Source organism: Mobula birostris, chromosome 1, assembly GCF_030028105.1.
Source record: "Mobula birostris isolate sMobBir1 chromosome 1, sMobBir1.hap1, whole genome shotgun sequence".
NCBI lineage: Eukaryota > Metazoa > Chordata > Chondrichthyes > Myliobatiformes > Myliobatidae > Mobula > Mobula birostris.
The window spans coordinates 169,383,744-169,399,769 of record NC_092370.1 but is presented as its reverse complement, the minus strand read 5'-3'; the positions used below and the strand labels follow the sequence as shown (position 1 = coordinate 169,399,769).

General features: G+C 42.1%; 1 protein-coding gene across 1 annotated transcript in view; it reads right to left on the bottom strand.

Moving 5' to 3' along the window:
* LOC140193892 (deubiquitinase DESI2) overlaps positions 1–16,026 on the bottom strand; it is a 68,702-nt gene that overhangs the window by 26,715 nt on the left and 25,961 nt on the right. The window contains exon 5 of the mRNA XM_072251031.1: positions 9,533–9,674. Within this exon, the coding sequence (XP_072107132.1) occupies positions 9,533–9,674 (142 nt within the window). The remainder of the gene's footprint in view (positions 1–9,532; positions 9,675–16,026) is intronic.

Genomic DNA, 16,026 nt, shown 5'->3' with positions numbered 1-16,026 from the left:
CATCCAAGTCATTAATATATATTATAAACAACTGGGGTCCCAGCACTGAGCCTTGCGGTACCCCACTAGTCACTGCCTGCCATTCTGAAAAGGTCCCGTTTATTCCCACTCTTTGCTTCCTGTCTGCTAACCAATTCTCTATCCACATCAATACCTTACCCCAATACCGTGTGCTTTAAGTTTGCACACTAATCTCCTGTGTGGGACCTTGTCAAAAGCCTTTTGAAAATCCAAATATACCACATCCACTGGTTCTCCCCTATCCACTCTACTAGTTACATCCTCAAAAAATTCTATGAGATTCGTCAGACATGATTTTCCTTTCACAAATCCATGCTGACTTTGTCCGATGATTTCACCGCTTTCCAAATGTGCTGTTATCACACCTTTGATAACTGACTCCAGCAGTTTCCCCACCACTGACGTTAGGCTAACCGGTCTATAATTCCCTGGTTTCTCTCTCCCTCCTTTTTTAAAAAGTGGGGTTACATTAGCCACCCTCCAATCCTCAGGAACTAGTCCAGAATCTAACGAGTTTTGAAATATTATCACTAATGCATCCACGATTTCTTGGGCTACTTCCTTAAGCACTCTGGGATGCAGACTATCTGGCTCTGGGGATTTACCTGCCTTTAATCCCTTCAATTTACCCAACACCACTTCCCTACTAACATGTATTTCGCTCAGTTCCTCCATCTCACTGGACCCTCTGTCCCCTACTATTTCTGGAAGATTATTTATGTCCTCCTTAGTGAAGACAGAGCCAAAGTAATTATTCAGTTGGTCTGCCATGTCCTTGCTCCCCATAATCAATTCACCTGTTTCTGTCTGTAGGGGACCTACATTTGTCTTTTCCTTTTTACATATCTATAAAAGCTTTTACAGTCAGCTTTTATGTTCCCTGCCAGTTTTCTCTCATAATCTTTTTTCCCCTTCCTAATTAAGCCCTTTGTCCTCCTCTGCTGAACTCTGAATTTCTCCCAGTCCTCAGGTGAGCCACTTCTTCTGGCTAATTTGTATGCTTCTTCTTTGATACTATCCCTAATTTCTCTTGTCAGCCATGGGTGCACTACCTTCCTTGATTTATTCTTTTGTCAAACTGGGATGAACATTTGTTGTAGTTCATCCATGCAATCCTTAAATGCTTGCCATTGCATATCCATCGTCAATCCTTTAAGTGTCATTTGCCAGTCTATCTTAGCTAATTCACGTCTCATACCTTCAAAGTTACCCCTCTTTAAGTTCAGAACCTTTGTTTCTGAATTAACTATGTCACTCTCCATCTTAATGAAGAATTCCACCATATTATGGTCACTTTTACCCAAGGGGCCTCTCACGACAAGATTGCTAATTAACCCTTCCTCATTGCTCAAAACCCAGTCTAGAATAGCCTGCTCTCTAGTTGGTTCCTCGACATGTTGGTTCAAAAAACCATCCCGCATACATTCCAAGAAATCCTCTTCCTCAGCACCTTTACCAATTTGGATCACCCAATCTACATGTAGATAGAAGTCACCCATTATAACTGCTGTTCCTTTATTGCACACATTTCTAATTTCCTGTTTAATACCATCTCCGACCTCACTACTACTGTTAGGTGGCCTGTACACAACTCCCACCAGCGTTTTCTGCCCCTTAGTGTTACGCAGCTCTACCCATATCGATTCCACATCTTCCCAGCTTATGTCCTTCCTTTCTATTGCGTTAATCTCATCTTTAACCAGCAACGCCACCCTACCTCCTTTTCTTTCATGTCTATCCCTCCTGAATATTGAATATCCCTGAACGTTGAGCTCCCATCCTTGGTCACCCTGGAGCCATGTCTCTGTGATCCCAACTACGTCATAATCATTAATAACAATCTGCACTTTCAATTCACCCACCTTGTTACGAATGCTCCTTGCATCCCTTACATCTAGGCCTCTAGTCCATGCCACATGCTTGGGGATAAAAGTAGAACTCAGATGAGCTGCCTTTGGTGCTGCTTTGAGTTCAGTAACATGGTGGATTTATTGTGGAACAAATAAAGGAGGTTTGTAGCTTGCCCAGGGGAGCAGAGGTATCAGCTTTAAAATCATGGCCAACGTGAGAGCAGTGTGTTTATTTAATACTATTATTTTAGTGTCTGTGATTTACTGTTCTTCCTCTTCCACCATTTACCACGAATTGTATACTTGCTGATAAACCGGCTTAAAGTTACAGTGATTCATAAGTCCTGCTGCTCGCTGTCCAGTACCCAAGGTCACGGTGATGAATATGCCCTGCTATTAACTGTTCCCTACACAGACTCGGAGCGCTGAGAGCCTCATGCTGTCACATGCCACCAGCACCCACTCAGAGAGGAGTAAGACCACCCTTTACTCACACTTCAATATGTCTTCCTCACAATAGCTGGCTATTCAGACACAAAGAGATGTCCCTGCCACCATTGGAGATGATGGCTGACTCCTCCTTTCAACCGTCACTCCACACCATGTGATAGGCGCGCCTTGCTGCCAACTGCTCCCAACGTACTGTTGTAGGATGATCGTGGACTCCTCTCACGTTCTGAGTGATGATGGTGCTCGGCTCTTGATAGACCCCCAACGAAACTTGACAGCATGAGTTTAAGGAGAGAGGGGAAAGATTGAAAGGGGACCTGAGGGGCAGGTTTATCACACAGGTGGGTATATAGACTGGGCTGCCTGACAAGGTGGTAGAGGCAGGTACAATTATAACATTTAAAGAGTGTTTAGATAGATACATGGAAAGGCATGGTTTGGATGTAAGGGTTCCCAATCTGGGGTCCATAGACCCCTTACTTAATGGTATTTGTCCATGGTATTAAAAAGGGTTGGGAACCCTGGTTCAGAGGGATGTGGACCGAATGAAGGATAATGGATTAGCTCAGTTAAACACCTCAGTCGGCCCGGATGAGTTCTGTTCTGTTCTGTGCTGTATAACTCTTTGACTCCAAATGTATTTTATTAATGTGATCATATTTATAATACCTTCCATTTCCAACCAGAGCATTATCTATTACTAAACATTACATTATCAGTGAAGCATATTATTTTCTTCAATCATTTCAAAAAATTTTAAGATTTCTTTCTAGAAACTGGCTGTCAATTATTCATGTTGCAGCAGCAAGCCAGATAATTTGATTGGACGCCTGACATTCTACAGCCATCAAGTGAGCAACTCACTGTCCAATGACAAACCTGATGAACTCACGGGGAATTTTGGCAAATGGGTCACACTATGGCACTTGGCATTTATTGTCCAACAGGAGGCAATCATGTAACCAGCTCCTCTCACACTTCCTTTCTATCATACATGATTGGTGATGCCTCTAGTCTGTGTCTTTGTTGCAGTGATGTGTGACTACATATCTGTCTCTTCCAACCTGAAACCACTGCTGAGAAACAATTCCCATATTGACTATTAGAAGACTGAATATGTTTTAAAATATTGCTTTAATTAGTGTTAAGCCTTTATTTATTAGGGGTTAGAAGAAAGAGTGAAGATCTCATGGAAACATACAGAATTCTGACTGGGTTCAAGAGGCTGGGTGCAGGGAAAATGTTCTGCCTCACCTGGGGAAAGGGGATGTTATGGTCACAGGATACAGGGTACAGCATTTAGAACTGAGGGTGGTGAGCCTGGAGAATTTTCTACCACAGGAGGCAGTACAATCATATCATTGAAGAAGAAGCTGGATAGATTTCTAAACACAAAATATATCAAGGGATGTGGGGAAAGAGCAGAAATAGGGCAATGACTCAGCCACGACTACATAGAATGACAGAAAAGCCTAGAGAGGACGGATGGTCTAATTACATTCCTACTTCTGATGTTCTGATATTTTTGGTTTTATTTTAAAATTCTAAATTCAGTCCCAGTTTTCATTGAATTAATTGGCCAGGATATCCTGCTTAGTTGGCTGGGAAACACCATGGACCGATACAATTAATTACCCAAAATACCAGCCAAAAAAGTATGGGTACAGGTGGAAGACACTTAGATAGGCACATAAAGTTTACAAAATTCACTGAAATTATTGGGATCTCCATACAGATCTTGGACCAGTTGCCCAATCTGAGTAGCACGTTTTGTTTGGAAACACCAGAAAGATTAGGCTCCACCAGTCCAGAGGCACATCAGAATCAGGTTTATTACACTGATATATGTTGCGCAGTGTGTTGTTTTGTGGCAGAAGTATACAGCACGTGGCGCGTGTGTTGGCGTGTGGTCAAGAGATTAAGGCGTTTGTCTAGTAATCTGAAGGTCGTGAGTTCGTGCCTTGGCTGAGGCAGCGTGTGTGTCCTTGAGCAAGACACTTAACCACACATTGCTCTGCAATGGCACTGGTGCCAACTGTATGGGTCCTAATGCCCTTCCCTTGGACAACATTGGTAGCGTGGAGAGGGGAGACTTGCAGCATGGGCAACTGCTAGTCTTCCATACAACCTTGCCCAGGCCTGTGCCCTGAAAACCTTTCAAGGTGCAAATCCATGGTCTCAAGAGACTAATGGATGCCTATATAGAGCAAGACATAAAAAAAACTATAATTTACAATAAATAAATGAACTGTGCAAAAGCAGGGTAATGAAATAGGGCTCAGGGGTTCATGGAGCATTCAGAAATCTGATGGCAGAAGGAATAAACTCTTCCTACAGTGCTGAGTGTGGGTCCTCAGGCTCCTGTACCTCCTCCCTGATGGTAGTAATGAGAAGACAGCATGCTCTGGATGGTGAGGCTCCTCAATGATGAATGCTGCCTTCTTGAGACACCACACCTGCTGTGGATGCCCTTGGTTGTGGGAAGCTTGGGCCCAGCCATGGGTCTACATGCCTCAGCAGCACTTGATCCTGTGCATTGGAGGCTCCATAGCAGGCGACGCAACCACCATGGTTACACCTCATGTTTACATACGCAATGACACCTGTCACTCAGCAAGGCTGACCTTTGCAGGGTGAATGGCATTTCCCTTTCGAATCGTTGCCACTGCCAGCACTAGTAATATAAATTAGATAATACAGTAAATCACATCCTTTTAAACGCTGTTTACTTACTAATGAGAAGCCAGGAGTATCAGTAAAGGCACAGCTTTATTCTTCTGGGATTTCCATAACAGAATCTTGGCTGCAGACAGTTTATTGTAGTGATGATTGCCTCTGATGTCTGCCTTGATTGGCAGAGCTAAACACACTACATGCCGAGGTGGCAAGTTGTTACCTGTCTCCAAAATTCAGCAGCATAGTGAAATTCAGTTTCCATACACTTGTGCAAATATTTCATAAGAGAAAGTAAAGAGCAACTCCTGTGAGACACCCTCTTCTTACAACTGGCATTAAGGAAAGAGGGTTCGATCCACATTGCACGCATGATCTCCCGACAAGATAACAACGCAGGGGTTTCTGTCTTTGGGTCCACATAATGCAAGCAGAGTAGGGATGGGAGTACAAGTTAATAGAACAGAACCAGTCAGTCTTTCCCTGTTCTAAATGCAGAGGTGAGACGTGGGGACAGGAGTGTGAAGATGGAATGCAGGAGGAAAATCCAATTACCTCAAATGTGAGTTAGGTGCACTGGGCCAGGCGTAACTTGAATCACAAACTATGAAGGCTGGGTAATAGGAAGCAATAGGGCACGTTCACTTTAATGTATTCTCAGCTTCTGAATAACAATTCATGCTTTAGTCACCACGGCCATGATTGAGTGACAATATCCATCATGGGTCTGGGTGACAGGAAGTTGAGGGCTCTGCCAGGGCTGACTGCCTGCCCGTCTTCCAAGGATGCATTAGTGCCTGGCTTTCCTTGGGAGGGAGTATGCGGTCACGATGGGGCATTTCCAGTAGCAGAGGGCCCCCCCCAGGAAATTAACTGTTTTATAGACAGTCGTAATCATATTTTAATTCTGAATCTATTCTCTGTCTTGAAAATACTGAATGTTTGTACTTTGTGTATATGTTGCGTAAATAAACTTGAATAGTTTTGTAAAAAAAAAGGAGCAGAATGATTTCTTTCACCAACTGGGGGCCCTTCCCACAGAGAACCAGGTTGCACCACCTCCCGCTGAGAAGATGCACAAAGATTATGGCTCACAGGTAAGCAAAATGTGATCGTTTTGTTGTCGCAAACAATAAAACCATTCCCTTTCAAGAAACAGTTAAAGCAGGCATGTAAACTGAGTTACACACAGAGGAGCTGAAGGAACACATTGGGCCAGGCAACATCTAGGGAGGGAAATGGCCAGTTGACATTTTGGGTCGAGACACGTCATCAGGCTTGGAAAGGAAGAGGGGACGTAGCCAGTATGAAAAGGTGGGGGAAAGGAGTGGAGCAGGAGCTCGTGGGCGATAGGTGGATCTAGGTCAGGGGAGGGTGAGAATGGGAATTATGCAAGAAGCTGGGAGGTGTTTGGGGAAATGACAAACAGCTGAGTAAGATAGAATTTGTTGGCGAGGACAGTGGAACATGGAATAAAGGGATGGAAGTGAGGATTCCAATAGGAGGAATGTGTGTGTGATGGGCAGATTGAGAGAACGAGTCAGGGTAAGGAAATGGGGTGATGGGGGTCAGTGGACTGGTTACCAGATGTTTGAGGAGTCAAAGTTCATGCCTTTAGATGGAGAATACCAAGGCAGAATGTGAGGTGCCGTTCCTCTAATCTACGCCTAGCATCAACTCAGCAGCAGAGGAGGTTGTGGGCAGACATGTCGGTGTAAGAATGGGAAGTGGAGTTTCAAAAGGTGGTGCGGTGGATGGAGTGAAGATGCTTGATGTGTCAGGTGTGGAGGAGGCAGCACCAGGAGTACTGAATGCATCAAGTGACACTGAAGGACTCAGATGTGAAGAACTGCCTCCCCTGGCAGTACTGTTTGAATGGAGGAGAGGGAGGAGGTACGAGGATCTTGGGGTCCACGTCCAGAAATCCCTCAAAGTTGCTGCACAAGTTGATAGGGTTGTTAAGAAAACATAAGGTGTTCTGGCCCGCATTAGTTAGGGGATAGAGTTCAAGAGCTATGTGGTAATGTTGCAGCTCTATAAAACCCTGGTTAAACCACAGTTCTGGTCGCCTCATTATAAGAAGGATGCAGAAGCTTTAGAGAGGATGCAGAGGAGACTTGCCAGGATGATGCCTGGCTTACAGAGCATGTCTTATGAGGATAGGTTGAGCAAGCTAGGGCTTTTCTCTTTGGAGTGAAGGAGGATGAGAGTTAGCATGATAGAGGTGTTCAAGGTGATAGGAAGCATAAATTGAGTGGATGGCCAGGTACTTTTCTCCCAGGGCAAAAATGGCTAATATGAGGGGGCATAATTTTAAGGTGACTGGAGCCAAGTACAGGGGGGATGTCAGAGGTAAGCTTCTACATACAAAGTGGAAGGCAGAGAGAGAGAGAGAGAGAGATTTTGATTAAGTACTCTTATTCATTTGAATAATTCATTACAGGTTGTATGTATAAGTATGGGAATTGCATACATCATCACGCTACCACGTGATACGTGCTCACCTTGCTAAAAGAAAACTCAAAGTTAGTCCCACATTTTCAGACTCCTGTGCCTTCTTTTGAATTAGTTTAATGTTTTGAAGTTACAGAAAATAACAGTTAGATCATAAGTTAAAAGGTCAGTACAACATTGTGGGCTGAAGGGCCTGTACTCTGTTAAAATATTCTTTGTTGTATGTTCTTTGAATCTTGTTGGCCAGATGGCCATGCATAATTATTTTCAAATGTTTAGAGCTGTTATTAACCACAGGGTCAAGTTCTTCATTGGCAGCAGTTGCACCTGCTCAGCTGAAGAGCCAGTAGGGAAGTTGCAAATTGTTAAAAATTGAGATGCAGCATGGAATTCCGGCCCTTCAAGCCTCCCAGCCAGCAATCCGCTGATTTTAATCCTAGCCTAATCAGGGGCAATTTACAATGACCAATTAACCTTCCAATATTACGCCTTTAGGCTCTGGGAGGAAACTGGAGCACCCGGAGGAAACCCACGCATTGACAGGGAGAACATGCAAACTTCTTACAGGCAGCGGCGAGAATTGAACTTGGGTCACCTGTACTGTAAAGTGTTGTGCTAACCACTATGCTACTGTTTCACCCAAATTTCTTTACAAGGAAAATAATGCCTCTTATTAACATTGGTAATGGTTCAAAGAAGAAGATGATCAGAGAAAGTAGGAAATTATTCCGTTATATTGCAGAATCGAAGAGCTGGCTAATACAGAGGAGTTAACTGGATGAAAGGATGGTCGGCTGGTGGCGCAGTGAGATCAGTGCCGGGCTTGAGAACAGAGGTTCCCAAGTTCGATCCAGTGACAGACCGCTCCCGAGTGCGCTCTCCATCCGCACCGGGTTGATGTCGAGTTCGCAACTCGACCTCGTAAAAAAAAACACTAACACTGCCACCTCCAGTTTAAATTCCCACACGGAATATTGTGGAGGATCAAATACCCAAATACCCAAGGATTAGAGAATTAATTCTGTGGGTACAGCTGAGAAATTTGCATAGAATTCATTTATAAATTTAAAATCTGTAATTTATCAGTATATCTAAAGTTTGTTTATCAGATATAGGCTGAATTATTTCAATAGGAATAAAAAAAGTACTCAAACAGGTCATTTGGAAACTGTGGAGAAAAAATCATGTTAACCATTCTAGATAAAAGCCCTTCAAAAGAATTGAACTTTACTGCTAACTCTCATTCACACATGACCTAATGAATCATTGCAGAATTTTCTGCATTTATTTTAGTCTTCTAGCATCCACAATTCATTGATTTTCAGTCTGAATTGCAAGATAGGGGCAGAGGTTTAAAGTATGAGTGAGAATAATAGAGAGATGGACAGAAAGCACCCCTGTGGTCCAACATGCTGTGTGAATGTCAGTGAAAACAAAACGGTTATAAATTGATTCTTTAGTGTTGAATTTTACTCTTCACACATAATAAATCACTCTTATTTGAAGGATTATAAAACTTGTGGAGAGTAATTGCCAGATTTACAAAATGACCGGGGCCTGAAGAGACTTGTCCAACAACAATCCATTTTCCTCAAACAGTGAAAAGCTGCTTAAGGTCAGAAACAAATTAGTGTTGTTTTATATTACAGGAAAACCCCTCGCTAACAAGAATAAAATAATAATGAATCTGCCTTCTCTAAGGATAGAGATACAATCTGAGAGAGTTCTGCATAGGATGTGCAATTATCTATTCCATTAAATACAACTGGTAGTTCTGTGCATATTTCATAGATAGGTAAAAGGAATCTTCTGACATGAAGACAAGTTCAGCCAAGAATCTACTTTATCTTAATATTATGCACAATCACACTTAGAGTTAATAGTTTTGGCACTGGGGAATCCTACAGCACAAATTGGAACTTAATACAAAGTGCATTAAGTTTACATCATGAAGTAAATCCATTCAACCATTTTACAAAATGCATTTAAGAGTGTTCTTCGTTAATTAGTGCATACTTGTGTAGTTTCATATTTTATCATACAGGATTATTAGAGTGCATTCAGTAACTCAGGTGTTCCCTTACCTCTGCCAGGCCTGCAGAGAAGTGGTTGCAGTTCTTGTGCATGAGATGGTAAGCATTGCCCTTGAACTCCTTCCCAAGCTCTTCAATAATTTTGTCAACATCTTCCTCTGTGAAGTCTGTGGTGCCAAGGGCAATGGCCTCTCTGAATGAAAACAACAGACTTCTTTTCAGGTTTACATCCTGCACATATAGATTCCCTGTGGCAATGCTCGCAGTTGGAAGATGTATTGTGCATTTTGTTGAATATTATTGACGAATACCAAGAGAACAACCCAATTTCTGTACTTGCCACACAACTCTAGAGATTTCTAGTGGTGCTAAAAGGGTGAATTCCCGTAATTCTGTGAGAATTCTAGATCAGTAACTTGATTTTTCTGAATAAACACAAATTATAATTTTTAGGTATTTATAACATATACTAAAAGACTGACTGGTTTTAACATATCTCCCATCTGATGATCAGCAGAGTAGCGAACTCTGCCCAAACAAGCAGGCCCAATACCCATTCCTATCCATGAAGTGGAACTGGTTAAAGAGCTGAATGAACGTACTGTGAGAGGACAGGAAGTTTAAACCAATGGCAACTTCTCACCATCTTTAGCTCCTAATGTAGCCGGCTGGGATTTTGTGGCTGTCTGAGATGAACCAGGACCACTGAGAAGATCTCTACACCTCAAATCACCTTGGGTATTATGAAGTTAGGCAGGATAGTCAATATTATTCTTTTGTTCAAGAAAGGTAATAGGAAAAACTGGGAATTATAGGCCAGCGACTTTTACATCAGTAGTAGGTAAACAATTGGAGAGGATTCTTAGAGAGTGGTTACAAGCATTGTGAAGGGCAGGTTGTGCTTCAAGAACCTGATTGACTTTTTCAAGGAACTGACAAGAGATAAATGTTCTATGCTCTAGGTGACAAAACAGATTGATGAAGCTGGAGCAGTGGACATGATGTATATGGATCTTAGTAAAGTGCTTGATAAGTTTCCCCATAGTAGGCACATTCAGAAAGTCAGGAGATATGGAATCCAGAGAATCGTGGCTGCATGCATACAGAATTGATTGCCCACTGGGGACAGAAGGTATTAGAAGATGGAGTGTATTTTGTCTGGAGGTCCGTAACTAGTGGTGTTCTGCAGGGATCTGTCCTGGGACTCCTGCTTTGACTTAGATGAGGGTTAGTAAGCATGCAGATGATATAAAGGTTGGTAGTGCTGTGGATAGTGTAGAAAGTTGTCATAGGTTAAAAGAGGGGAATTGACAGGATGCAGAGCTTGGCTGAAAAGCAGCAGGTGGAGTTCAATTCAGAAAAGTGTGAAGTGATACACTTTGGAAGGTCAGCAATGATGGAGAATAGAAGGTTTATAGCAGGATTCTTAGCAGTATGGGGGAACAAAGGGATCTTGGGGTCCATGTCAGTAGTTCCCTCAAAGTTGCCATTTAAGTTGATAGCAAGTTAAGAAAGCATTTGGTGTATTGGCCTTCGTTAGTTGAGGATTGGGTTCAAGAGCCGCCAGGTAATGTTGCAGCTCTATAAAACTCTGGTTAGACTGCTCTTGGAGTGTTGTGTTCATTTCTCATTGCCTCATTATGATGAGGAAGGATGTGGAAGCGTTGGAGAGGGTGTAGATGAGATTTACCTGGATGCTGCCTGGATTACAGTATGTCTCATGAAGAAGGGCTGAGCAACCTAGGGCTTTCTTCTTCGGAGCAAAGAAGAAAGGGAGATTATTTGAGAGAGGTACAAGAGGCATAGATCGAGTGGATAGCCAGAGGCTTTTTTCCAGGGTATAAATGGGTAATACAAGGGGACATAATTTTAAGGTCATTGGAGGAGAATCTAGAGGGGATGTTAGAGGTAAGTTTTTTTTTTACACAGAGTGTAGTGTGTTCATGGAATGCCATGCTAGGGTTAGTGGTAAAGACAGATACATTAGGTACAATTAAGAAACTCTTAGATAGGTACATGGATGAAAGAAAAATAGAGGGCTATGTGAACAGCAAGGGTTAGATTGATCTTGGAATAGGTTAAAATGTTAGCACAATATTGTGGGTTGAAGGGTCTGTACTGTTTTGTGTTCTATGTTTTATGTTCTATGCTATTAATCAAGTTGTCCCAGTTAACTAATACACATGTGTGTCAATTTGTGAGTCACAAAGTGGGTCACTACCTTTAATCTTCAACAATGCTTATATTGAGATATTCCAAGGACACAACAATTCTCTGACGTGTAGCCATAAATATCATCAGGAGTTTCCAAACAGCACACTGGTAAAAAGAACTACATTTGATTCACAGAGGCCCGAAATAGAGTGAACCCTGATTTCCAAAGCAACTTTTGAATCCACAAGCACTTCTTCAATGATCACTGAGCTCAATAAATGATTTTACCAGGAGCTGGAGCTGAGGCAGCACTAAGAATTTTGATGCAGTTAGGAACATGAAAAGGGAATTCATTTAACAAGATATAAAATAGAAATAAGCAGCAGAAAATACTTTTTGTAAACTTTAAATTTTTGTAAGAACTGTGATGGTGGGAAAACCTTCAGAAACAATTATCTGAAAGAAAATGAATTGCCACCTGAAGGAAAATAGATTAATAAGCTGAGCCCATGTGGATTTATTAAGGGTAGATTATTGTTAATCAATTTGATAGAGTTTTCAGATGAGGTAGCACATGGAGCTGATGAAGGCAATGCAATTGATGTGTTGTACGTGCTTCATATTGTGTGTGTGTGTGTGTGTGTGTGTGTGTGTGTGTGTGCATACAGTATATATAGATATAGGTTTTCAGTAACTGCAGTTGTTTTTTTAAATTACCATTTACTGTAACAATCTGATTGATGGACTGACTATATCTGCCAGTCATTCACATGCTCATAAGTAAATAAATAAATATCAGCAAAGTTGAAACATATGGTGTGAAAGGGATGTTCATAGCATGGATAGGAGGTTGTCTAAATAAATGCATTGCAGTTTTATGGCGAATTGACTGGAGGACAATGGTGTTTCTGAAGGAACAGTATTGGAGACATTCCTCTTTCTGATCTATACTAATGGGTGCAAGCCACACTTTCCAAAGTAGCAGGAAGATATAAACAGGCTGGAAGAATGTCTGGAATGGGTAATGCCAGGTGGAGAAATGTGAGATGCTGCATTTTGGAAGCAAGAATGAGGAGAGGCTAAGTAGAATAAAGGATACTGTCTGAAAGACCTGCAGAAATACAGGGACCTGAGAATTATATGTGCACAAATCACTGAAAGTGACAGGGCAAATTGAGAACATATTTAATAAGTGTTACATATTTCGGAGCTTTATCATTACAGGCATACAGTACAAAAGCAGGGACATTATGCTGAACTTTTATAAAATACAGGTCTAGCTCCAATTGTGTTGAATTTTAGTTGCCACACTTTGGGAAGGACGTGAGGGCATTAGAGAGAGTCCAGAAAAGGAAAGTTACAATGATGGAGAGGTTGGGACTGTTTTCTTTGTAGAAGGGAAGCTGAGGGGAAACTTAGTTGAAGTAAATCAAATGGTAAAGAGACAGGACAGAGTGGTTATTGGTGAGCTGTACTCTGTAGTGGAGGTGTCAATGGTTAGAGATCAGAGGTACAAAGCAAATGAAAAGTGACGTGAGGAAAAATGCTTTTACTTTTTTTGTAGCTGGAACTGGGTATTCTTTCCCAACAGATGTGCTGGAGGCAGGTTCTATTGTGGCCTTTGAAAGGAATTGCATAAATATAGGAAAGGAAAGGTACGTTGCATCTGGAGTTTCTCCAGTTAGTGGACGATTTCCTTCCACGTCTCTCTGACGTAGTGGGGAACTGTGTACGAGGCAAGTTACAGCAGTGGTTTGCCATTGCCTTCTGCTGGGCGAGTTTCCAAAGAGATCACCAGCTCGTAACCCAGCACGGATGGAAAGTGTATAGGGGAGCCGGCCGGAGCTGGATTCGAACTCTGGACCTTTCGTCTCGAAGTCTGACGCTGATGCCACTACGCCACCAGCCGGGTTGCGTAAATATAAATTAAGGTAAAAATTGTAGGTTTACAGGGATAGGGCAGAAGGGTGGAATTAGAGGGCTGCTCTGATAGAGAGGTACCATGAACACGATGGGCTGAATGGCCTCCTTCCCTGCTATAAGCATTCCATAATTCCATGAAATAAAGTCCAGATAAATGAGTCATAGGTCCACCATAAAACTGGAGGTTTTCCCTGTAGTTTAAAGCTGGTTTATTTTACACCTTCTACAATATTGGTTTTGCAAAGATTTATAAAGTTCATCTTTGTTTGAACATGATTATTAGGGGTGTTAGTGGCACCGCAGTTAGTTAGTCATGGGCTGCATGCTTCTGAATATCCAAGTGTAAATACGAGGCCAACATCAAGGGGATATAAAACTAACAACCAAAGTAAATAAAGAGCTGCAGGCAGAGCATGGACCTTCAGTATAGAGTTTATAGGGAGTTTTGCTGAGTAAAAACATTCAACTACTTATAAATTTGATGTAGAAATTAAATTTTCATTAATGGAAATTTTAATCTGCACACATCAGAGTTCATTCATCCAAATTCTGGTGACCACTATACATTTCAATTTGATCCGCACATAAACAATCGAGGCAATCCTATTCAAAATGAAAAATGTACGCACAGAATTCAGCCATTTTATTAAGAGACCGTTGAATGGAATTATTGATTTTTAGATGCTGACCTTTAATCTTAATTCATTTATATGTTCACTAGAGCAAGGGGCATTAGTACTCGGTGATGAGGTAGCTTTTCTGCTTCACCATCTGCTAGCAGCACTGGATGCTTAGTTTATGAGAAGCCTCTTTACTCTGCCTCAACCATGGCAATGCAATTATTACCGCACCCATTTTCTGCTTCGTGAAGCAGTAGATGAGATTGTCATGTTAAATGGTCAGTACATCATGTCACTGATACTACTTTTTCAACCTGTGTGTCCTTCCAGCTAGAGCTCATTTCCATAATAACCAGGATATCTGGAAATAGACATGACAGGCTGCCATCCTGGACTGGGTTTGAACAATTCATAGACCCATTGTTGTGCTCCATCTACAATGCTCTTAGCAATGAATGGACAGCCCAGATGCAACAACGCAGCTATCTTGCGATTGTTAATGTTACACCTTTGCCATGCTTTCACCTGAAACTAGGTTCTCAGTTTGAACTTGACTGGACAAGACAACAGCTCCCTCAGGAAGAGGCTGTAGTTTCACAAAGACCTTCCTTAGTTGGATGAACGATAGACGTAGACCTTGCTTTTCAGCATACCACTGATCTGTAGCAAAGTGCCCTCTAGCACAGTGGTAGCAGGGAGGATTATGTAGATTATCAGACAACTAACAGTGAAAGGAACCACAGCAGTGGGGGAATCCTCTCAACTTACTTCAACTTCTCACCTGCTCCTCTTTCTCTCCCTTGGTTGATGACTCACATGCTAAAACTGTTCCTACAGAAAGAGTTGGAGACAAGTCTCACTGGACAGCAGGTAGAGCTGAGAAGCCTTCTTCCTATTGTATAAGGGGGCAAAGAAGGTGAAGGCTTACAGTTACTCAAAGTTACAAACTTAGCTGTCATAGACAGTGTTATGTTGTTCGGATTAAGTGTGTACAAAGCAGATATACAGTATGTTATCCTAGAAAATAGATCCTGCAGTGCTGTTTTATGAATCAGTGCATGAACAGGAATTGATGTTATCTCTAGTAGATCAGACTGAGTGAAAACACACCGATCAAGAGACTGGGCATGTTGTTCCACATTCCTGGTGTCAGGTGGATACCTTGTTATATATCGCAAGGTTCACACTTAAGCTTAAAGCCTTGCACAATGACTGCCATGGAATAGTCTTACCAGAACTAGGAGTACACTTTGCTTTCCTCACTGAAAGGGACACTCTGCTGACATTTGAAGACTTGGTAACCTTCACGATTGGATGCTTCCTAATCAAAACTTCCAACATCCGCAGATTAGGCTACAGCTAATAGGCAGTGCTTTCTCCAACATATAGATGTTCACTCCAGGAGTGTCACTGTGGGCTGCTCTCCATTTGCTAAAGGTATTATGATAGTTTGGCCACTCAGGCAGGGTAGGAGGGCTCGTGGCAAAGTACACATCCATCAGTGAGGAGTCTACAGGAAAACGTCATCTGATCTGCACTCTCCTGAAGAACAATTGCTCTGTATGCTTGTGCTTCTCAAAGATGCACCACAGAGATTTGTGGCATCCCATGGTGTGACCTAGAGACAAATGTGACGAGAATACACATAGATGTTAGCTGTCCTGTGAGATCAGCAGTTGGTCTGCCACCTGTCCTCAAGAGAGAGATAAGGAACACAATGAACACAAACAACAGGAATTCTGCAGAAGCTGGAAATTAAAGCAACACACATCAAAGTTGCTGGTGAACGCAGCAGGCCAAGCAGCATCTGTAGGAAGAGGTGCAGTCGACGTTTCAGGCTGAGACCCT